The following is a 25,481-nucleotide window of genomic DNA, read 5'->3' as shown; positions in this document are numbered from 1 at the left end:
AATTAATTGCAGCGTCCATTCGTCTGTTAGGTTTGTTTGTTTCCCCCCGCCATTGGTGCTTCTTGGTTTCGTCCCGCCCTAAACAACGCCTGATTGGTCCGACCTAAAAAAGGTCAGTTGCAAATGTATCAGCGGGAGCGGTATAAGATGTATTCTCCGCAGTTTGTGAACTCACAAATACCGCAAGAATTCAGCTTGCTGGCAAAGTTGTGATTATACATTCTAAAAAGTAAAAATTCAAACCAACAACATTTTGTCCTCTATTTTTATTAACGGCACAAATCTGGCAAGGCACATAGTGCAAATCAATGCGGAGGCTTGTTAGACCGGGTGTTAGTAATTTAACAGATGCGGGCAAAAAGGGTGGTCTGTGCTATTAAACACCCCCGTTACACCAGCTGCGCCAGTATTTAGTTGTGGCCAAAGTAGACGTAACTTCAGATCAACTTCGTGTCACTGAATTGTCATTCCACCGGGCGTAACTTAAAAGCATAACCTCTGCCAGCAAAGAGGCTACTGTGCCGCCTGCTTTAAAATAGTATCATTAGAAGCTAAAGCCCAGTCCTTCTCTCAGAATGTCGTAATGGTATGCATCACATTGCTGGCATGTGACCACCAGTTGCTGAGGGCATGTTCAGCAGACTACACCACACTTCACACTTCATACCATGGACTAACTCAACTAAGGCCCCAAGACGGAAGCAAAGCCGGCTTCGTTCCTCACTTTTCCCCCCCTAACTTTATTGCAATCTACAGAACAAACATGGCTTTGCGTGTATCAAAACAACATGAAAAAGACGAACACAGGAGAAGTGACAATGGCGGACGATTCAAGTACAACACCATTTCGTAAACGTGGGAATAAAGAAGCAAAATATTTTGCGCAAAACGACTACGACACGGCTATCCGCCATTGTTGTTGACAGACTGACGGTTCGCGCGCAATAACGCAAGAATTGGCGCATACGTCATCAATCTGCGACAATGCGTCGTTATCGAGCTGCGACCATTACGTCATCGCTGGAGGAATATCCTGCATATGGTATCCAGACGGACACGTACGGGGTGCGTTTTCAAATCTTTCCACTCTGGAGCCCGCTTTCAAAAGTGATCGGTTTCACGCTCCGAAACCGAGCCATCTTGTGGACGAACGGCCTGAACGGTAAGAAACTTGTGAGGATACATTGAAGCTTTTGTGTAGACGGGGCCTAAGACAGACATTTTCTCTGCACCACCTTTTGGTTTTGTCCGTCTTACTCTGCTTGTGCGTCTGTTTGTCCATCTGTCCTCCTAATCCGCATGCAACTACGCACCCACCTCTTAATTCCCTGCTTCAAATTCGGCCCTCTCAGCTGCACTAGACAGAGAGTCCATTTATTTGGTGTGTGCGGACATGTGTGCATGTAAAACGCTCCTTCTGCATCCATTTTGAGAGGCGAGGTGTGTTCAAGCGTGAAGGCTAACTGTCGGCCCGGATTACGTTCACTTGCTGGGCACGGTGTGTGTGTCGTGGAACACGGCCTCCATGCCTGTATATGAACAGATTAAAGAACTAGCGTCTTTCATTAATCTCACTGTTTCTGTGTTAATTACGTGTGCCATAGAGATGTACGCACCTTGCAAGACTTTAAAATGTGTGTTTAAACAGCCGCTTTGCAGTCACGCTTCACTCGCTTTGGACCACAGACACGCACACACACACACACACGCACACACACACACACACACTGCACACATGTTGCTGCCATCCTCACACTTTAACTTGTTCTTGTTTTGCAGTTCCGCTGCTCACACATGACTCACAATAACCTTTCCAGGAGGAGTGTATCTCACATCTATGCGAATATCTTGTTGGCCTATAGCCTCCCTTTCGGTCTTCAGAGGCCACTTTTAATGGATTTTGGGGTTTTAAAAAAAATGCAGACAGACTTTCATGTGTAATTGATATTAAAGCCACTGTGGCATTGCATCTTAAATGATTTGTGTGTTGACAGCTGCACATGCAAATCAAGTGCCACTCTCACAAGAACTGCAGTTACATTTGGCTAAATTGCGAGTGTATCAAAATAGAAAGCAGTTTAAAGAAGACTTGTGCCTTTTTAGTTTGGTTTGGTTATTTAGCACAATTTGTGTAAGGAGGGAATGAAGCCGAAATGACTTGTACAAAATTCCACTCCACCCTCAAAAGATAATATCAAATTAAAATATTTCTAGATGGACAATACAATCTTTAAAGGCAAGAGGACAAAATAAATTGAATTGAGAAGACTAAATGCAATATTGTTCTGGTAGCAAGACGTTCAACATAAGGCCAAATGAAAATTACGACCATTCCTGGTAGGATACAGATGAAAATCAGATGAAAAGGCAAATAAACTTTGACAAATAACAGGGGGATCTATCTTATTGTAAATGCACTTGTGCATAAATAAGCAAGAAAGTAATTTAACCAATTTAATGTAGGAATGCTGGTTGAGTGTATTAAATGGATGTTGGTTCACTCTCAACTAGTGTACACAATGTCAGCTATGGGTAATTTACTATAAGTTCATTATAGTACAATGTCCTATCTCCTCTTTGTAGCATTATTCTGCTCAATTGGACATAGGATGGTAACAGGCACACAGTCACTCATTCCATTAAAAAATACAATTAAAAAAATGGTTCATTGATACTTAATTTTCCATATTTTTCAGATGCCAAATCCTAATGGCAGCTTAACAAACAACAAGCTGTTGAAAGTGGTGAGCAAAGTAGCACATCATTCCACAGCCCACTAGCATGTTGCTTGACTTGTTCTCAGACTTGTGTTGCCTGCTTTAAAAAAACAAACAAACAAACAAACAAACAAACAAACAAACACCCAGCTGCTCAGCAAAAAAAGTCAGTTTTAAATTTAAGGTGAAACAGGACTGGGCTGCATCAGACTGAATCTTGAGTCCAAATATTAGACAACCCCCCCCAAAAAACATATAATTTTGATGCAGTGCCAGCCTACATCCTCAAAACTGCAACTACAATAATAGACAGCAATAATAATCAGTGGTGGGAACCTCAGAACAAGGTTAATGTTTTGTTGTATTGTTCTGTCAACGTTCTACTTCTAATCTCCACATTTAAAAAGATATGTCTGTATTTTCTTCTCATTTTGTCAAAATGGGTTATTACACATTGCAAACCCGAAAGTACAGAGAAATGAAATCAACTGCAGTTGAGATCTTGATTGTTATCCTTCTTGTGGTCTTATATGGCGTAAAAAACAGGGACCGTAGCGACATGGAGGAACATGAAACAACTATTGAGCATGAATGACGGCAACAAATGCATTTATATTTTCACGCTTAAGCCACATGCCTAATTCGTAAACAAACACAGAGCAGCTCAGCTTCTGTCTTGTGCATATGTATACCAGTGTGGTGCTTCCAGCAGCATTTCAATGCATTTCTCACGCTCTTCCTATCTAGGCAAAGCAATAACAAATGACACCATTGGGGTTTTATAGCACAATTTATTTTTTATTTTGCTCCAGTACTGTTGTACTTGTCTGCAGTGTTTTTTACCTGAAAATACGAGGTATTGATGTTGCACTTTCCTGAACAGCTGTTGTTTTCATTTTTAAATGTGAAATGTTTTCAATAGATAATCGGGGATTCTTCCATTTTGTTCCTTTATTGTACCAAAGACTGAGGTATGTATAACCGTGAACTCTTTACTGTATATGGTGTCATCGTTAGGGCAACCTTAACTGTAATGTGGCCTCCAATTAAAGCAAATTTGACATCCTTCATCTAATAAATTGAACTAATAATCCAGATTTCTTTGCCTGATTTGTGATCGGGATGCATCATTTCTGAATAGTGCTTAAAACAGGTGCCCCAGTGTGACGAAAGTGCAGTGGAAGTTGACAGCAGGTCGTAAATGAGAGGCGAAGGAGGCCGACACCGCAGACTGGAGTGTAAGCATTGCCACAGGGCTGCGGTGGCAGGGTTCTCACACCAGCCACTTCCTCAACCTTCTCACGCTATGAGGCTCACTGAGCTGTCACGATCACTGTGTGCAGACAAGCGAGTGTCTCTTGGTGAGAGTTTCAATCCTGGCAGTCCTCTTTTTGAAAAGGAAAAGCCATATGGTTTGGGACGCCTGCTCACTAAACGGTTCTGGTCAAGAAACTTCATTTGACTTAACTTGTCTCACTCACGAACACGCGCATGCACACACACATGCACGCTAGCAGCTAAATGCTAGCTTTGATGAGCTGGTGAACATATCTGACAAATGAGGAAATTAGTACCAATATATATATTGAAATTCGGATTCAAGATTTATTATCAAACAACAAAATTATGTTTGGAGCATCAACACTGTTTGTGTGCCACAGGTGCATAAACCAGAAAACTCCTTAAGTAACCCAGTGTAAACATTTAGCCAGTTATGACACGAGTGCATCATAATAGTGACAGTTAAAGCAGTACCAGAGGGCATATACACACGTGACTATTTAAACATATCGTTTGGCCATATTAAAACTGTCCTCTGATGCCCCCTATTGATCACACCTCTGTACTGCTGTGGTCACATGAGCGTTGTATTCTTAACACTAAATGGAAGTTTCCCTTGAATTAGGACATTTTAGAAAGCCACATTTTTATGAACTCATAAAGATGGTGTGAGCCAATAAAGAGGCTCCAATGTTCTATTCCACTTCAGAGGGTTGTAAATTGTGTGTGAGAATGAAACGTGTATATTTGTGTCACTGCTGTTCAAACACTTTTATTTCTGTGGAAGAATACAGTAATAAAGCTTAAACTAAAAATGTAAACACAATCATTTATAGAACACATATGTTCACTTTCATTGACTTTCAATCCATGTCAATGCTACATATCTTTTAAAACTTAAACTTGAGAAAGCAGGCCAGTGAGTGCTTGCAGAAAGTGTCCATCATCATATTTTATTTGCATCAACATGTCCGTTGCTAGGTTTCTGGAAAGGGGGATACTTACTATATAAATAAAGGGCTAGCATTATGACGGGTTCTGGTGTATTCTGGAAGACATTTATTCAAATATGAATTCAACAAAACCTAGCAATATTACTTTCAACAGATGAAAAATGAATTTATTAGGGATTTATGGCTCCCATTGACACAAAGTTGTAGTGAACATTGTCTGGTTGCTAATTTTTGCAAACTCATTAAGGACAAAATAACTCCATTTTAGTCTTGCCATCCTTCAGAGACCGTTTCAACTGCACAGATGACCATCCCCCATCTCTGGAATGCAGGATCCTCCAGAAGACCCCCAAAGATAACAAAGAAAAAAAAAGTTTTTTTCCAGAACCCGCCTAGGCGTCTTCTTTTGTAACAGAAGATGACATGTTATGTTTGCCATTCTATAATGTTGTTGTGAATGTGTTTCATGTGTGTGGGCATTTCCTCACTCACACTATCTTCCTTTTTTACCAGTGCATGTAGATGAGTAACAGTTGTAAACTTTGGATTACTTTCTGTAAATATTAGTCATGTATGAATTGATTTAACTTTGACCTCAAGGATTTAGGATTATCTCTAAATCTTTTATCAAAGAGGCGACCAAAGTTTAATCTTAAAATTTTTCACAAAATTCTCACTTTCAAAGAGGTATAAGATGGTCATCTTCCACCAGCCTCTGTATGAAATCTAGACTAATGTTTGCCCGTAACCCTCAACAAGACAGACACTGAACAAGTCAGGTAGGGTGCAAGAACCACATGAGTAGCCCACCAACCTGGTCTAAAAATAGCTCACCAGTGACATGAAATCTAATTTTCTTACTGTTGCTGTGTGTTTTCTTTATTTTTCTTTTTATTTTAACAGTTTTTTTTAAATGACAATTACGTTGGTGAAAAAACGCTATTAATTTCTTCTTATTTAAAAACACAACATTCTTATTATAGTGCGTTGTCGCACTATAGCGTTTGTGGAGACAAGCTAGCAGGCATCAAGAGGATGAGGAGATAATTTACCTCCAAATAATTGAAGCAAATTTGGTCTTTCAGAAGTGTGTATGTAACTGGTAGGCCTTTGCATTCATCACTACTCAACAAGTAATTCTCAATTTCAAAAAGGTTGGTGACTGGTGTAGAAAGTGGACGGAGAGACCGATATATCCTTTGTGTACAATGGCATTTTAGACATTGTTCAAGTTCATACACTGTCAGAAAAAAATGTGCTAAATTTGTACGTTTAACGGTTCAATGGCTTGCCACTGGGGCAGTACCCTCAAGGGCATGTTTCCCTTCTCCACCACACCTGATGCATATGATCAGCTCATAAGCCTGATAATGATTCTGTTCATTAGAATCAGCTGTGTTGGAGGAGGGAAACCTCTCAAACCTGCAGCCCTCGAGGACTGAAATTGCCCACCCCTTTATGGACAAATTATCTAAGGTTACAGATTTGCTTACAAAGGTGTACAGTACTGTCTAGACTTCGGACAGGCAACATTTGAAAAACGATTTCCTACCACACCCAATCAGGGTTTCAATTGTGAACTTTTTTTCTGGGGGTGTACAGCACCTCACATTTGGGCTTCAATATCTGTAATAGCGCTGCTCAGACTGAATAAACCTGGTTGTTCAGACACGTTTTCCTTATATATGCACACGTTCCTAGGTAACTTTGTGTTGCGGCATTTGGATGCTGAGAAACTATGTGAAAGTGAGTTGAAGAGCTTCATTTAATCAAAAGTAGTCATTTGAGACCATCATGTGGTATCTTGGTGCGAAGAAACTATGTGAAAGTGAGTTGAGGAGTTTCATTTGGATAAAAACCTATCAAGAGACATTAAGATATGCTTCCTTCATATTTAACAGAAAGGCAGTTTCCATCTGAAAATAAAAGTAAAAATGTGTAGCCACTTGAGTAACTCATTGGGCTCATTGCACAAATCCACTACTTCCTGAACTCGATACCACTCCTTCATTTCCTGTCTTTCATGATTGGACAAACTGATTAATCCAATTTTTGTTTTGTATGTGGGTGAGTATGTGCATGTGCATGTGCATGTGCGTGTGTGTGTGTGTGCGCGTGCGTGTGCATGTGTGCGTGCATGTGAGTGTGTACTCATTAGTTCACCTAAAACCTGTTAAAAATCCCAGACCGTTCACCTAAACCGAATACTTCAGAATCCAGCTAGAGTTGTGAGGTTGTCAGGAGACCCGAGGAAGGATCAAAGAAAATAAAGGAACGTGAAATCCAGCACCGACCAGACATTACCTACTACCCACCGGGTTACCAACCAGAGTCTTTCACCAACCCCAACTGATTAATCCAGGTGTGTCTGGTTAGTGAGGTCAGGCACACCTGGATTAATCAGTTTGTCCAATCATGAAAGACAGGAAATGAAGGAGTGGTGCTGAGTTCAGGAAGTAGTGGATTTGTGCAAATTATTAGTTTCTTTCTTTGCCGTTTAAACCCATTGGAATTATTAATGGTAGCCAGACTAAACTTTGAAGAAAGAAATTCATTCTAAAATGCTACTAGTGGGTCATCACAGTATTACCATACCTGATCTGTTGTAGGGAATTAAATAACTAAAATATTTTCTTTCCTTCCTTTCTCTCCCATCCCATTTCAAGGCAAGCTGCTTAAGATGCTTGTCTATCATTGCTAAGAGACAACAACAAAACACACACAACAACAAAGGCAACGTAAGTGGAAAGTACACACACTGCGTCATAATTTCATATCAGTAAACGGTCTATATTTATTTGACAGTTGAAAGTTGTGCTGTACAAGGGTTGTAACAAAATGGTGATAGATGTATACAAAGACTGTAGACAGCAGTAGAAGTGACAGGTACAATTTTCTCTTTGAAAATGTTCCTTCGCTAATGTACCGTGGACTAAGATTTTAAATGCCTGACTGTACATGTCCATTTATGATATGTAAACTTGCACCTGAACCTATGGAAGCTCATTACAGACAATGTTATGTTCAGTCATCAAATTTAGAAATAATGAAACTCAGGATTTTTATTTCTCCAATAATAAATACTTATGGAATGATACTATATGAACGACTTACAACAATTGCTATATATATATATATATATATATATATATATATATATATATATATATATATATATATATATATATATACTATATACTATATACTATATATATATATATATATATATACATATATATACTATATACTATATATATATATATATATATATATATATATATATATATATATATATATATATATATATATATATATATCCACAACCATTAAACCACTGAATTTATTTTCTATATTTTATTTATATTTATATACTTTTCGCCCCAGCTGTCACTTGTTTAAAATTTCAAGACATAGAAAATTGACTGCTGTCAACCTGATGATCAGAACTTTTTGTTTGTATGTATTGAGGATGATGGACACAATAGCATTAAATCAAAACCAAAACACCAAATAAATAATAGTTAATAAAATCCTTTAATACATATTCTGTCATAGTTATGATGGCATGATAAACATACACCACAGCCTAGTTCTGGTCAAGATTTTTGTTGTTGTTATTGTCATTAATCAGCTTCCATAGATTTCATTTTGCATGATCCAATCATAAATCCTGCCCTTAAACATTTTAGTAGTAGTATAGTGTAAACATTTGTTAGCCACGACAAAGTTATATGTCAGACTTCATATTTTTCTGCCACATTCAAGACAATGACAGTGAATGTATCATGTTAGCACTAGGTCAAATATTGATTTTAGGTGTTGAAATGTTGGGGGATGTGGGTGGGTGGGGGTGGGGGGGGGGTATCTAAAACAGCAATCGTTGCAAATGTGAAGCAATGTCTCTCAATAAATAAAACCATATAGGTGAGACCCAAATTAATTTAAATAAATAGATAAATAAATATGTACAATGAACATTTGAAGGACAGCCTTCATGAAATACAGAGCAACTAAAAACATGCATCAGATACAGTCCACGTACGAGGCAAAGCAGCAACGTGTGGCGCTGCATATTTATTTGGCACAACCTAACGCTGGCTGTCACTCAGCCAGACCTTTCAGTTGGCAGTTAGCACGTCTGACGACACACTAGAGGCAGAAAAAAAAGAAGATAAAATGGCAGTGTGGCTCATTGTCAAGCAACTTAATCTCCCAATTAATATCAAACCAATTCTATCAAAATAAATATTTTCTTTGAAATGAGCCAGACAAATGAACAGATGCCTTTTTATGTTTGTTCTGTATTGCTAACCTGTTGCATTTTAGCTCAGCGTGGCTTTTCTTTGTAATTATAACATTTAGATTTGACTTAAAATCCTCCACCAATATTCAGCTTACATTTTTGAACACTTGCACTCATTTTTGGTGCCTTGAGATATGAGTGATCCAATGAACAAGTTTTTCGAGCTATGCGCTGTCTTTTAGCTGATTGTTTGCTTTGAATTGGGAACCAAAATGTTTGGCTTTTTTGGGGGGCAGATATACAGTAAAATTCTTCAAAAGAGGTTACAAGCTGTTTAATGCCACTACCAGTTCAAGATTACTGTCAAACTGGACACGAAGCAAAGTGAATTACACCATATTAAAAGCAAGCACATAAATCCGCACATAATGGGAAATGTCATAGACGGGCTAACGAATAGCATCGATGTGGCTAACACTTTACGCAACAGATATTTAAACACAAATGGTACAGCAAAACATGTACAGAGCCAATAAAACAGTTCTCACATAAATATATTCGTTATCCTCTGAAAAAATTATCACTATTACTATACTATACTATATTACACTATTATTGTAAAATATAATCGAGTAAAATATAAATTTTTTCGCATTTTCGTTTTTTTTTTTGGGGGGGGGGGGGTCAGGCTGAAAGCAATTAATGACCTTTCCATTCAAAAAGATGATGAACAAATTAAACTCATATCTCAAGGCACCACTGTATAAGGTTAATATGATAATTCATATACCCTGATTTCACTTTGAGGCAGCAAAAAGTGAATTTTTATTTGGTGAATGGGTATCATTGAACTGAAAATGACATGAAGTAGCATAGAGACAAAGAAATTGTATTTGGAACAGAAGCAGTATTTCCATCTTCCTTTTTCTTGACACGTTGCTTTTCTTAACATTCGAACAAAAAAGTTCCATTACCAAAACGCCTTCCTAATATCCCGTAAATGTTTTAAGACCTCACGTGCTGCTTTTAAATTTTCATATTACTGAATCAACATTGTCAAGAATGTAAAGCCTTTGATTATCAACCTAGCTGATATTTTGGAAGCCGATCTGACTGTTTTCTGTCGTCTCTTCTCTCGTCGTAGGAACTAAAAACAATCCATTTCAGTTTGCGCGTAACATTTCAACAACAAACTAACAAGCTGTAAAGACTGCCTACCACGCCTTGACTCGAAATCTGCCCGTCTGTCAATCACATTTATGAAATCGTAGCATGTTTAAATTATTTCTTCTTTTTTTCCCTACAAGCTACTGCACCTCCTGTGAAGTGCACCTCACACTTGAAAAGCTCTTCTCAAAAGGTTTGCAGAATCCTGTAGACTTCCTACAAATTACAATCTTGTGCCTTTCTGTTATTTCCAGTCCCGTTAAGTAAAATAAAATGCTAGTCAAGATTTTGACAATTTGGGTCTTTGTCTGGTTTATCTGAACTCAGCAATGCATCACTCCAAAAGATAACATAAAAGGCATCCGTCAATTTGTTTCTAACTCTGAGATAAGCTATAGTTTACCAGCATGTCTACTACATTTTAGGAGTTCTTGACCTTTCGTGGACATGGCATGGTTATTACCATTACTGTGCTACTGGGAGAGTACAGGTTTCCGTGGACTATAATGTGATATATCAATTGATATTTTCATGGATGTGCCTGAAAAGCATGTTTGCCGGCTAATTTGTGAATGAGCCAGCTAACAGAACAGCAGCCAAAAAAAGACAAACAAAAAAAACTCCTAGGCGGAGTTAATAAATACTGTAGTGAAATCCCCCGACTTTTCATAAAGTAATTTGACCCCATGGGGTCCACAATTCATGTTCACTAGAAACACACAATTGCAAATAGAAACACTAAACCATCCATGTGTTTCGACCACAATTTGAAGTGAAGTTCCAAAATTCAACATCCCTTCACTGTAGGAATACTTCAAATGGACACTTTGTCATCAGACTTGAACATTTCAAGGCAGGGTACAGCCTTGCAAGCATGAAACCTTTCAAGGCAAAAGCACTTAACCGTCAGCAACACTTCTCCAGCAAAAAAAGTAGAACTCTGTCTTCACACTCTTCCATTGCTTCTCCGACTAATCTTTAAAGACACAAAAGCGATAGTGTACAACAGCGTCTTATCTAGAGCTAGAATTTCACCGCCTTACAAAACAGAAAAAGAGAAGTGGGTAAATGTAAAACAAAAAGTTAGTCAAGCGTGCAAGTCCAACAAAAGAGGACAAACAATGTAAACAGTTGTTTTGCAAATGTCTTGCCATGTTTTTTGACTTCTGATAACATACGGACATGGGGGTTGGGGCGGAGGGGGGTGGGGGGTAGTGGTGGTATCCCCCAAGAATTGCGGAGCCTATGAGTTCATGAGTTCACACGTCACACGCACGAAGAGGGAGAAAAAGAGAAAGAGAAGTTCCATCCGAGAAATTGTCGGATTTCATCACCGGCTGGTTTGTGTCTGAACAAGAGAACACTGAAGCTTTAAGGAAAAAGAGACGCGTATATTACATAGTGATGAAAAAAAACTTGTTAGTATTTATGGTCTCGTTTCACTGACCACGTACACTATGTGTGTGAGTGCATTTAAAGTGATTAAGCACAAGTGTGAGTTCCACCAGAACAGCAACACAAAAGTCCCTATTTGTGTTTTTCAATACCACTTTGTTGCAGCTGGATCCGCACGCACGCCTTTGAGTGTGGATCCAATCTGCTGTGGGAAATCATCCAAGTTTATTGTCTGAAACCTCCTGCGCCTTTCCAAAAAGAAATGTGACAAGACGTCATACCAGGCCTTTCGCTGCAACGCCATCCAGTCGCGAGGCACTCGTCGTCCCTCTTTTCTCAGTCCTCCTGCTGGTCAGCCTACTCAATGGAGTGTTGGAGAAAGACGGGCGGGGGTTTGGGGTGGGGGGATGAGGAATGGTGTTCTACATCCTGGCCGGCATTTGACGAGAGTGTGAAAGAAAAACGAGGAAGAAGGTGGAAGTATTGCGGTTGGTTGCCGTGGGTGGGATAGCGGTCTTATTCGATAACCATGCAGCGCGGCAGGTGTTGCGAGTAGTATTTGAAGAGCTCGGCGGTGGCTCCCGGGCAGTTGGTCAGCTCCAGTTCCTCCAGATCCTGCAGCTGGATCAGGCCTGATAGGCCGGTGGTAGTCAGCATAGGGCAACCTAGAGGAGGGGGAATCATCTGTTTACGCATGTCTCCGATTGCCATTTTAAATGAAATGCTTAGTTCATTCACATATATCCCGGCTTCAACATTTGCCAATTCACCTATTTGGTGGATAAAAATTACAGTAGGAAAAAGCAATGCTTTGGCGCCATCTAGTGGCATCACTTTTTTCGGGGGCTCTTTCCGTCTATGGCAACTGCTAATCGAGGTCCACACTATAGTCAGCAGCAATATTTTTTATATGATGGAAACAATTAATACACTGCAGTGGAACTTCAGGTTACAAATCTAATGTGTTCCTTAAGCCCGTTCTTACCCAAAATGTTCGCAAACCAGGGTAATGTTGCCCATTGAAATAAACGCAAATACAAATTAAACCATTCAAGCTGCAGAGCAATATTATATTTACCTTATTTTGATTATTGCGTGGTTAAAAATAAAGGCTCAGAAAAACTTCTTTTTGGAGCAGTTTTGCTAAGCAATGACTTGATTTGAGGAGCAACTTTCTAATCTTGAGGAAGATTTTTTTTGCATCCCTGAAGCAATGGTTTGATTAAAAAATTAAAATACAACAATATAAATAATAAACAATTTATTTTTTTTCATATCATCAACAGTTTTTATTTCTTAAATTCACATTGCACATAGCAGCAAAACTGTGAAACGTTTTCAGTGGGGAAATATCAAACACAAATGTAAGAGACAGTTTATATAAGTCTTATACTAAATTTAATGCAAAGTTAAGTTGATTTGTTTTTTTAAACAAGAGATCTACTGTAACGTAATTTTGAAAAGATTTATTGTGCAGACCTCAAAAGTCAAATCAAAACTCAGGATTGGAGACAAGATTCTATCGTGAAAACAAACAAATCACATTATTGATGTTATAAATATTGTATTCTGTATTCTATAAATACTTTTAATCTTATAGGCCACTTTTCCAGGCTGATGTACATCGTACTGTAACAAATTTTAAGCATAAGTTTTTTTTTTTTTCTCACAAATCATTATCTGTCTATGCCAGCAATTTATAAGGAAGTACCGGTACGTACGTTTTCAATCTATAGCATAAGGTACATAATTGTTATGTGTATACACTTTTTGTGACATTTATTGTTAGGTGGTGTTGTGCCATGTAAAATACTGTATGCACCTTAGCTCAATAAAGGTTTGGAAACACAGCTGATATGAGTGAGTACAGGTTGGGTAACATTTATATAATAATTAGCAAGCAATTATTACGTTTACATAATTAAAAATTAATAACGTGTGAGTAAAAATGAATGTGCAGCGAAATTTTGGGGGGTTTTCAATTTCTCAAGAGTAACCACTAGATGGCGGTGTGAGATAAACATCAGCACAAATACAGTATCTTTGCACCTATGGTATTACAGTATATTATTTGGCAGGGGTGCATTCTATTAGTGGTGAAGTGTAACACAAACTGGATCATTGCACACCAGTCATAAATTCAAACATTATATGGGACTGCTGTAAAACTTGTGACCCCACTTTTATTTGTATCTAGCATCAAAACCATCAATTAATTCACGATTTGCACATTCTCCCATATATCTCAGCATAGCACAAAGCAATCACCTGTACAGTACCTGCTAGAGAGAGTAGACGGAGGCTCCTCATTCCAAACAAATGCTGTAGCCCAAAATCCTGCACCTGAGCATGTCACACACAAACAATCACGTGGAATAATGAAAAATAACCACCAGTTTGCTCCAGCAACATAATTTAAACACTTTTTTTTTCTAAACATGTTATGTATATTTTGTTACCTGACAACACCAGCGCAGATAGAGGCTCCGCAATGATGACATTGTGGACAAATAGCCCAAGCCTGTGTCTGTGATTCGTACACACCTATAAGCAAGCACAATAAACTTAGCCATGTCAACAACATAGATTTTTATGTGTATTGAAGCCCAAGAATATAAATAACATCAATTGATATTTTACATTCTGATAAATATTGTGTAGCATGACATTGATCTGTCAAATTTCTTTGTGGTTTTCGTGGTGGTGTAATTAAAATATCTCATAACGTCCACTAATAAACCCCAACTAGTGGGTCAAAATAATGAACCCAACCTTGGGCAAAAGCATCCCAATCTGCTCCAAATCCAAGCTACCCAGCGAGTGGGTTAGGAAAACAACACAACATTTTTGTGTGCGAAGACTCCAAATCATCCACGGGTGTGAATGTGAGTGTGAATAGCTGTTTGTCTCCATGTGGCCTGCAATTGGCTGGTAAGCAATCCAGCGTGTACGAGGCCTCTCGCCCAAAGTCAGCTTGGATCGGCTTCAGCTCACCCGTGACCCTAATGAGGACAAAGCTGTATAGAAATGGGATGGATGGTTGCATGTTTACCATCTCGCACTTTTGCTTTCCATTTGGTCACATCAAGCTCCAAACTGGATTTGTGATATAACACAGCTGATGTTCCATGAATGTTTTATTTCAGTGCATGTGTAAGGAAAACATATGAAAGTACATTTGATGAGTCGGCTGTTTTTAAGCGCGACTCAGCAGAATACCGACACCACCGTTACAAAGCTCTGCTCTCACCGCGATATTTTGCCCCTAAACCACTTCCCGGCTACAGCACTGAGTGTTATGATGACAAGAATCTGGAGGGACTATTGTGGCGTTATATTGTCCTTTTTGTGTGTGTGTCCACTATATCTACTGGAAGTATGAGTTAGTCACTCAATTATAAAAGGCCATTGGGCTGGACATAATGCATTATAGCTTCCACGTACATTAGTCACCCATGTAAACTCATGTGCTGATACTATTTCAGTTCTACCGTGTATTGTGACTAAAATGCTGTATAAGAAGTAAAATAATGTCATTACATAAGTAATCTCTTGTCTGAGGGTGTAGGCCTATTGCTGCCATGACAATTGCGATAAATGGGTCTAAAAATGGTCGACTTCTACTATAATGCTGTTTGGCTGCTATTTGCATAACTAATGTGCAATATAAAACGCTGTGCCTTCTATTCAGAGTGTCTTTACACATGCCAGGTTAGATCCAATCATTCACAATGCATCTTTTCTGGTGCGCTTCAGTCGAGAATACATATCAGATATCTCCTCATTAACTAAACGAGATTCAAACACAGATCTCGTGACTGCGAGGCAGACATGCCAACCACACTGGGCCACCAGGAGCAAAAGAAAATCTGATTATTCATCACTTCTGACTAACATGCTGTGCTTCCATTCTTGCAAAGATGATGTCAAACTGGAATGATGTGAGCTCAGAATGCATACATTGAATACAGTATGGTCTAGGAGCACTTTCTGAGGACTGTATTGTTTTTATATTTTAGAAAATACCGTGGAACCTTCAAAAGTTGTGTTGTATGGAATCTGACAACAATTTGGGGGGATATATGATATAATAGTATATTCCTGCACAATGTGCCCATTCCCAATTCAGACAGCCAAAATCTATGATGTCATAAAATGGTTCTCTTGGAAGCTAACAATGGATTAGGTGCATTTTCAATGCAGCGTCAAGTGAATAGGACAGTATTTCTTTTAAAAGTAAAATTTTAATTTTACTCATTTTTATGATGATGAGCAAATTAGGTGTTGCTCTATGTTGGAATTTTCTGGCGAGTTACTAGTAGTTACGTAGTTTAGTTATTTACATAGCTACTTACTTGACCAAATATATGACCAATATAATTGATTTAATATTTGTTAAATACAGAAGTTGATGCAATGTGCAAAGCGTTGTGTTGTTTCTTTGAAGCAATCATTTCCAGCACCGTCAGTCTGACAAAGATTGCCGTTCTTTGTTCAGTAAAATGTCCACCTACTTCCGTGTGGATGGAAAGAAGCGAAAAAAGTATTATTAAAAAAAATGCTGATTATCACAGAGGGAGGATTAAGTGTATTTGCAGTTTATGTTTATCATTGAATCTCAGCAAATTAGACAGTGTTAGATTGAACTAAACTTTACTTGGTGGAAATGTGGCTTTACATAGCCACATTAAAGTAACTTTCATTACAAATTACACACACACAAACACTGACCTATCAAGGACGAGTTCCTCCAATTTATGCAGGTCACAGGCAATGTACTCCAGGGCCATGTCAGTGATTCGGGGGCACCATGACAAGTCCAAGCTGCGGAGCTTCCGCAGGTTCTCCGCCACCAGCTCCACACCGTCATCAGTAATTTTGGAGCAGCCGGAGAGGCTGAGTGCCGTCAGGTTGGGAAGGCTGTGCACCATATTTACCACGCCGTGATTGGTTATCTCCCAGCACGAGTGAAGCCGCAGAGTGTGGGTGGTGTAGCCCTGCATAGGGGGGGGGGGGGATGATGAAGGGAGAATCAACTAATCAAGTGCAAAAGGCAAAAATAACTTACTTATTTTCTTACTAAGATAGTTAGTTAGTTACTTACTTACTTTAGGAAAGGGCACTATGACTAATACAATTAACTAAATATTCATGAAATACACAAATTAATTGAACAAAGCAGATGCACTGTAAATAGCATGTTAGCTGAAAGTATAATGGCTAGTATGAAAATGAGCAGAGAAGCTTGAAACACAACTTCCCGTTTCCACTGACAATCATGTCAAGCGTCTTCAAAGGTTGAGTAGGTTTACTTTATTTTTGTTTTATCTATTGTCCAACTTCTGTTTATACCTGTAGGCAGTGTTGGGCACTTGGATACAAGCCATTCTTAAAGTGGCTTCACTTCACAGAAGCTACCTTCCAGAGAAATCTAGCTAGCTAAGCTACAATAAAAACAACAAAAGTAGCTAAACCTGTAAGTCCAGTTGGGATGAGCCTCCAAAACTAAAACTACTTTGTACATTTTAAAACGTTGTAATTGTACTATTGGTGTGTGGATAACCATGCTTCTTAATACAACTACCAGGCCCACCACTGTCTTGGACTGCGTAAGTGGCAACACTGTGTTATTACTAACATAACTGTATAGTGCTTGGAACAAATAGTCATAGTTGCAGTACAGTAGATGTGGTCATCATTCTCTGTTAAATTTGTCATCATCAAATATCAAATTAATTATGTAAATCAGTGGTGTCCAAACTATGGGCCCGTGCCCATTTGCAACCCGCCATCCATTTTCTAGCGGCCCTCAGCATATACAAAAAAATAACTTTTGACAGTCTGCTTTTCAAGATATGCACAGAAACTATTTAAAACTAAAACAGAAATATTTCTATTTGTAGCTTAGTTAATGAAGTCAGATATTTCAGTTTCAGAAACAAAAATGTTTTCCTCCGCTGTCTGTGTCAAGGTCTAATTTGTGAACATATCACATTAATGATTAACTAAGATCCACAAGTAAACACTGCTTTAAAAAATTCATTTTATTACCAATTATTCTTCCTTTAATTCTGAATGTGGAGATTGGCTCAGGGCTGGGGCGGGCCAACCCAAAATCATGAAAAATCCCAAATTGTTTGTCTTGTTAAAAAAAATAAAACTGCTAAAATAACTATTGTACATAGTTGATCGACTTATTCGTTTTAGCGTGTTCAATGTCAAAGTGGCCCTGGCATCCTTCGATTATTCTGTATGTGGCCCTCAAATGAAAAAGTTTGGACACCATTGACGTAAATAGACGACAACAATTTGTTTTTTAATGCACTAAATAATATTACTGAGGAACATAACCCAAAGTTATACTACTACTACTACTACTACTAATACTAATAATAATAATTATAATAAAATCTGATTTATATGGCGCTTTTTCTTTTGCTTTCGGACACTCATATATTTCTTTGAATTTCTCCTCCCTCTTTCTGTCTAAAGTGCCTTCACACAAACACACTTACTGTTTTATTCTATTGCTGCCAAGAACATGCTGCTTGCTAGTGGTACAGTATGTTAGCCATTGCTGTTTACTGAGTGCTCACTGAATCGTGATGACTATTAGCTGGTGAATTGTTGTGTCAACTTTGGGAAGTACCTGAATGTGTGACTAAATTAGTGTTGTTGAACATCTTGAATGTTGATAGGAGCTTCTCTGTGACGTTGCAGCACAGGTAAACACGGGAATGTACAAGTGTTGTGTTAGGACACGATAACTATATTTTATAGCACGAAATTGTTAATGGTGACTGATGAAATGCACACTACTCTGCCTTCTCCTCTGCTGTTGTACTTAGTTGTGAAATTGGTTCCATGGATGCTGGTCTTGTTTCCAATCCTACCTGTTTGGCTGTGAAGTAGGCCATGGCCGTGTCAGTCACATGGTAGGCCTGCAGGCTCAGCTCCGATAGGTTGGGCAGGAGCTGTGAGATGGCAGCGATGGCATCATCCGCTACGTTGATGCAATCGCTGACACTGAGTGACGTTAGGCGGGCGTTTAGACTGGACCACAGGCCGGCCTCTGTGAAGTCGTTGCACCCTGACAGTTCCAGATGCATCAGACCCTGCATCTGCTCCAACATCACCTGCAAAACAAAGGATACATTTGGCCACGTTCACTCATATAGCTGATAAGATATTTTTGTTGACTGAGTGGGATCGAATGGTTTAGGACATTTCATGTCCCACCCATCAAATTTAAAATATTTTGGTAACCCTGTTACCTTATTAGCACGGCAGAAGAAAAACTTGACATCATCAAACACTTTTCCAAAACAATGGGTAGAGCAAAGTTATTAGCCTAGATTGAATGTCTCACTCTACCTCATGCAACCCTGTTATGTACATGATCAGAATAAGACACTTTTTTCCCCTTTACTTATTTACATAAGTAAGTTTGTCCTCGGCTGGCTCAACAGCTAGCCTCTGCTTCTGAGAGAAAGCTAACATTCGTCTGGATTCGCAACCCTGCTACCTGCAGCCCTGTTGCTGAGAGTGACACGGTTGCACTACATTAAGAGGGTAGCTATTAAAAATTTGCACCATTAATCTGTAAGATGAGCTAATCAAGCCACAATAATAAACTGGTTTAATCAACTAATACCTCTCTGACTGTCAATCAAAACTAAACATTATTGTCTTTGTTAAGGTAGAATATTGTGGGGTGCATGCAACCAGGCCCGGAAATGTACTGGCCATTCTATAAACACCCAAATTTCCAAATGGCCACACCGCCCCTACACAAAAACATTATTTCATTTCATTAATTACTTTCATTAACTAAGATATATTGCTAAGCTTTCCAGCATTAACTGAATTTATACTTAATGTTAGTCTCCGTAGTTACATTTGGAAGAAAAATGTAATTTAAAAGTCGCATTCTCACTAATAGGCGATGAGAATGAATTTCTCCTAACTGCAATTAATTCAATTCTGCTTCCTTATTCAATTCAACAGCCTGTGGGGTGGAGTCAATAGTAACCCATTCAAATTAATTCTGAATTCGGTGGTTAAAAGCTCATGAATATACCAACGCGGATATAGGGTACAAGACTGAAAAATCGAATAACAGTTGCAATCAACAGCGTGGCATGCTGAGGCGCGTTTGAGAGGAATTATCATATTGTCTTGATGTTGTCCATGCTGCTGATGGTGGCACTTGTAAAACATGAAATAAAAACTTGAAGGTTTATACAACACGTGTCCAATCAAGAATCACCCTTTTATACATATCCGCCGCCACCATGTCTGCAGCTTGGGCGCATACAACGTTGACCTCTGAGATAAGAGCCCGGGTCGTCAGCAGCCAGTTTGAAAGCACAGGATGTGAGTTTTTACTAACGTGCACCGCACAACTCAAGCTGGTATCTGAAACATATATGTATTAATGCATGTGTGTGTGAGTGTGTGTGTGTGTGTACTATGTGTGTGAAGTAAGTGTAGTATGGAATATGAATGAGTTTGTCTCATACGATTGCTTATGTTCTGCCGGTAGCATCAACATTTCAAAGATGCTGTAAATGTTCTAAGTTGGTTTTACTGTGACGATGACCCGCGTAGTTCTTCTGTTTTCGGTGCAATCAATTGGTAATGCACATTTCAGCACCCACAACAGGAAAGTCAACATATACTGTAGATCATACAGTCAACAGTTCCAGCTTTCACCATGGCAACCTTGCACTCATCCCAGAATAGCATCCTTGCCTAGCAGGTATGAAAAGCCATCTGAGAAACACTCGCCAGCTTCTGTTCATAGCAATGGAATATACGATAACACAATACAATCAATATAATGAGAAGAAATAACACTTCTCTACTACGACTGCCATCAACAATGCCAACAAAAAGGCAAACAAGATAAGTCCAAAAAAGTCACAAAGTAATGAAAAAGAAAAAAAGACAAAAAAAGATTTTTTATTTGCTGAGAAATGTACCTACTGTATTTGTTCAGCACAAACCAATAAAAGTATTACTTTGGTGCCTTCTTCTAACATTTTAGTGTCAAGTAACAATGTGGAAGTGAGTTGAAGAGTTTGATTTAGACAAAAATAATGCCTCGATATTGCGGCATTTATAGGCTTAATTTAAACATTTTAACCCTTTCTCGGAGAGTGGTTATTACAGTGGACAGCTATTAAAAGGTTTTCTCCATATAAATGAATCTTTTTGCCACAGTTGGCCATTAGCCACTCCAGTGGACACTAGTGTTGTCTTGACATACAGTGCCATCCAGTGGTTAACGTTTGTGATGGCAAAAAATAAGAAGACCGACAACAAGATGGCAGACAGACGTTCAGAAGTGACGTGCAAGGAAGGAATAAGTGTCTATTCCTTCTATTACAGGTTGCCCTTGCAAGTAAAAATATATATTAGGACATCAAGCAACAACTAAGGAGTAATATAATTGTTAAAATATCCAAGTATTGTATGAGTCCACTAAAGTGGACTTTGGACATCATTAGCTGCATTGTGACTACAACTTAGTGTTGCTGTAATTTTGTTGCTTTTGAAAATACTCCATCTACAGTATTTTTTTGCTTTAAATCATCATTTAATTTTTAATATAGGAATATTTTATGTTTTTTTTTGTCCTCATACGAGAGTAAGGATCCTGGAGTCTCATGTATGAAGGGTGGCGTATGCACCTTTCCACTCTCACGTTTAGATCTATCAAGAGTGAAATGAGCGTGGGAACGTGCGGTGCTTCAAAGCAACTCATTGGCTGTTTTTCTTGCTTTGGAGCCGTTGGCGAGTCGTAGAGGTGATGCTGGGCAGTTGCAAGAGGTGGACTTTTCACCAGGTGGTCGCTGTAAAAATATATGTCATATATTTTGATATCATATTCACTTTACACCACTGGAGGGGGCGGTGGATGGCTGCATCTATGCGCCGAAGACGTAATTGTCGTCCTGCATGGGGGTGTACGGCGGACCACATGTGCCTAGGTGGCATGGAAAGGGGGGGTAGGTTTTTCGATCACAAGTTGATCAATGGCAAAATGATGCCCCTTAAACAAGCGGCGGACATGCCACGAAATATTGCCACTGTGGGGCGTGGGGGGGTTGTGTGCGTCGTGCGCGTCTTCTAAGTTTAAATCCCCACGATCACAATCAGATCGATGCTCCTTAAACATGTCATTCATCCGGTATCAGCGGCGGCGGAGGGTTGTCTTATATTATTGTATTTTAACTTAAAGCCTCCATGATCACGATTGATGACTCTTCAGTATTCAGCCACTAACGGCGACGGACCGAGATACTCTGACGGCACTTTCATCACAGAGGTTGTAATTGACTTCTGATCAAGACAGCCTGCCAAAAGTCATAGTTTTTCGGTCCTCTACTTTGTTTACAAGGGTCTCCAGCTCACCTCGTTTTTTTTTCATTTGTCCCTCATAGCTTTATAATGTGATTATCTTATCATGCATCGTAATCATTCCCACCCGCAAGCCCTGTTTATACAAATTTTCATATTTATGTACGGGTGTGGAGAGGGAGGAGTCTGCTATTCTAACATTTTCGCATTGATTGAGATGTATGAAAGAAATGTGCTTGGATATGTACGTACGCACAAATTAGTACATCTGGATTTTTTTTATGCGTGCGACGTTTTCTGGATATGGACCTACGGAGTGTTTTAGTATCAAAGCCACGCAAGTCTTAGTACATGAGGCCCCAGGTCCTTATGTTTTGTAGTGGTCAGGTGCAGAACATGCTAGCAAAACCTACAGGAAAGTCGACCATATACCATCTGACTCAGGTGGAGATGATGACAGCGGCAATGATGATGAATGGTTGCCAGAAAAAAGATAATTACTATCTGTACTTGATAAAAAGTATTTTTTTCTTTAGGTTAATGTTTTTGCAGTACATGTAGTAGTTTTGAATAATGTTAAAAATATATTAACAAAATGTTAAAAATCAAACAGACATTTTCTATAGTGCAAAAATTTTATCAAGACTGTCACTTTAACTCGTTAATCTACATTAATTAATTACACGCAAATTAGTGCATTAAAAAAATAACGCAATTGATTGCGAGTGGCAATTCAATGCGCAATATGGCCCATGGAGGTACCCATAGGCAATAGAGGCACGCCACTAAAACGTAGCACTACTAGCCACTACGAGCATTTACAAATGCGGACATGGACGTGAGTGCAGCACAGCCAGGAGAGTGAGGCAAACTTATTTGGACCTATATTTCCCAGAGCCGTTATTTTGACAGTTCTGTTCTTTTCATTGTACATCTTTCACCTTGCTGGGACTCACGGGGTCTGCCGCAACTGCCATTCATCATGGAGGCTACAAGCTAGATCAACATGGTGGAATGCAATGTCGTGGAGCGATGGCACTGACATAGTTGGAAAGCTACCCTTATGCCCTTATGTCCCCGGTAGGACGTACGGTTCGGGAGATACGGTCGCACAAAGACCTCCAGGAGACCGATGATTTTCAAACACTTACCCCGCATGCGATGGTTGCTATCCCGGGTAAAATCATGGGTTTCTCTCTATCTTCAGAACGCAATAATGAAGTCATGACGTTTTTGGCAGTACAAGCCTGATAATCGAAATCAATAAAGGTTCACCATCCGTCCGCCTCAGAAAAGCAAGAAAGAGATTTTATTTGCTACTTAAAACCGCGGGTAATAACTATAGTGGGCTCAAAATGACGTCTCGGGGAGATCTAGTTGTCTTAAAACTCTGGTAGTGCTAGTGGTTAAACGCAAGTTTATTTATAAAAAGAACAAAGCTATTAACAAGAAGGCAGTGATTTGTACCTTTTGTAAAAAAGAAAAAAGCAGCTCCAAGCCTGACTTATCATTTAAGACTCTCAATGTAAACAAGCTTGTTTGAGCAACTGGCTCAAGGACACCTAGCGTTAGTTGTCTGTTGTCAGATCCTGTAACCTATCTTGGGGTGGGTTTATGATTTGAGGAGTTGGTAGTGTAGCCTCAGTTCCTCTTTTAGGTTTGTGTTATATTGTAGCTTTAGATTTAGAACATCTCCTTCTAACCTCTAACTTTTCCTGATTACCAGTTTGTTAGTTTAGCTCAAAACCACCACAGCTATTTATTATCAGTTCATCTCATGACATCCATACACCGACCACAGCTTGTGGAAGTTTTTATTACAGTTTTTTTTTAAACAAAATTAAAGTTTAGATTATCTTTTAAAATAATGTATGGTCTAATTGGTTTGTTGATGTGCTTAAACGTTTTCTTTTGAATTTCATTTATGAAGCACTTATTTGCGATTTTTTTCATGCCTAAAGAGTAATAAAAACAGTTGAGAAAAAAATCCCGATGTAGGTTATCATAATTTGTGCATGAAAGTTAGGGGAATTGTCAAGGATTTTCGGGAGAGTGACTCACCTCTAGTCCGGCATCCGTGATAGTAGACCTCTTGAGGCTCACTGAGCGTACGCCCTTCTTGGAGAGCGGGTAGTTGTCAATGAACTCGCAAATGTCCAGGTCTGACACGCCCACTAAGCAAAAAGACTGGAAGCCACGCAGTGCGAAGGCCTGAAGACTGACAAACTCCTTGTCTCCATTGGGCAACAGGGTATAAAGCTCCTTGGCGTGCAATATGGGTGTCACACCCTCCCAGAACTTGGGCTGGTAGAGCACCTTTCGCCATGTCTTGCATACCTGTGCCAGCACACACTTTTCAGCTGTGGTGAAGTACCAGAGCAGTCGGTTTAGCAGCTTCTCATCCAGGACAAGCTGGCGCTCCAGTAGAATGGGTTTGGGTAGTGTGAGTGGAGGTAGTTGGCGTAGCGACGACTTCAGACCTACGAGCTGCTTCCCAGGTTCGAGGTCACAACCTAGGATGGAGGCTGCTGAATGTGGCATGACCGTGTTGTCCAGGTGGTGGTGGTGGTGGTAGGGAAGGGAGGATGGTGGCGGAGGCAGAATGGAGGGAACTGAGGAGGACTGGCACAGGCGGTTTTTGGCAGCAGGGGTGCCCTTGGTGATGCTGGCACTACCAAGACCATTGGCTTGGCTGGGGGGAAGCTTCACCATGCCGTTGCGAGTCACGCAGGGAGACTTCAGCTCACTGGGGGTGGACATGTTCAACATTGGGAACCTGGGGGGAAGGGGGGGAAAAAGCACATATCCAAAATTAAAATCGGACAAAATGCACTTCGGTCCAAGTAAACCTAAACCGCTGTGGGACAGCCGCTGGGCATGAACAGTCATCAATAGAAAAATTCTGTCTGAAAAATCATGAATGATACTGTTGCACTCCACTCTTACAGGTAGTGCTAATGTACATTGCAAAGTTGGCCCCAACAGTTTCACATAGCAAGTTTTTTCAACACATCTCAGGATCTTGTGGCTTATGGACCAACCTGACCCAGTGTTTCCCACACCATTTTAATACTTGGGCGGGCCACCCAAGTAAATTGGCCACCACCCAAGAAGTTTTCAAGAAAATTTATGAAAAATATATTTTAGAAGAAAAAAAAACATGTGGCAACAGGACAACCACAAGTAACGTTAGTTCGCCGTCACTCACTTGTGGATCCTGAGACTAGAGGAGACGTAGTAAAAGGACTGAGACCCACCTCCCGTCTAACCTGCCTCCCATCCCCACCGCCGGAGTCCATCCACCCAAGTAGATTTCAAATCTATGGGAAACACTGTGACCCCAGTGAAAGTGGACTGTAA

At 39.5% G+C, this 25,481-nt stretch overlaps 1 protein-coding gene across 1 annotated transcript in view; it reads right to left on the bottom strand.

Annotated features, from left to right (window-relative positions):
* Nucleotides 1-8,466: 8,466 nt before the first annotated feature.
* Nucleotides 8,467-25,481, bottom strand: part of fbxl16 (F-box and leucine-rich repeat protein 16) — a 34,743-nt gene continuing 17,728 nt past the window's right edge. The window contains exons 2-7 of the mRNA XM_077559275.1: nt 24,183-24,897; nt 18,650-18,892; nt 16,488-16,753; nt 14,216-14,300; nt 14,036-14,099; nt 8,467-12,421 (exon numbers count right to left, since the gene is read on the bottom strand). Of these exons, the coding sequence (XP_077415401.1) occupies nt 12,273-12,421; nt 14,036-14,099; nt 14,216-14,300; nt 16,488-16,753; nt 18,650-18,892; nt 24,183-24,890 (1,515 nt within the window). The 5' untranslated portion in view covers nt 24,891-24,897 and the 3' untranslated portion in view covers nt 8,467-12,272. The remainder of the gene's footprint in view (nt 12,422-14,035; nt 14,100-14,215; nt 14,301-16,487; nt 16,754-18,649; nt 18,893-24,182; nt 24,898-25,481) is intronic.

Source organism: Vanacampus margaritifer, chromosome 2 (genome assembly GCF_051991255.1).
Source record: "Vanacampus margaritifer isolate UIUO_Vmar chromosome 2, RoL_Vmar_1.0, whole genome shotgun sequence".
Taxonomy (NCBI): Eukaryota; Metazoa; Chordata; class Actinopteri; order Syngnathiformes; family Syngnathidae; genus Vanacampus; species Vanacampus margaritifer.
The sequence above is the reverse complement of the archived record's forward strand: the minus strand, read 5'-3'. Positions and strand labels throughout refer to the sequence as shown.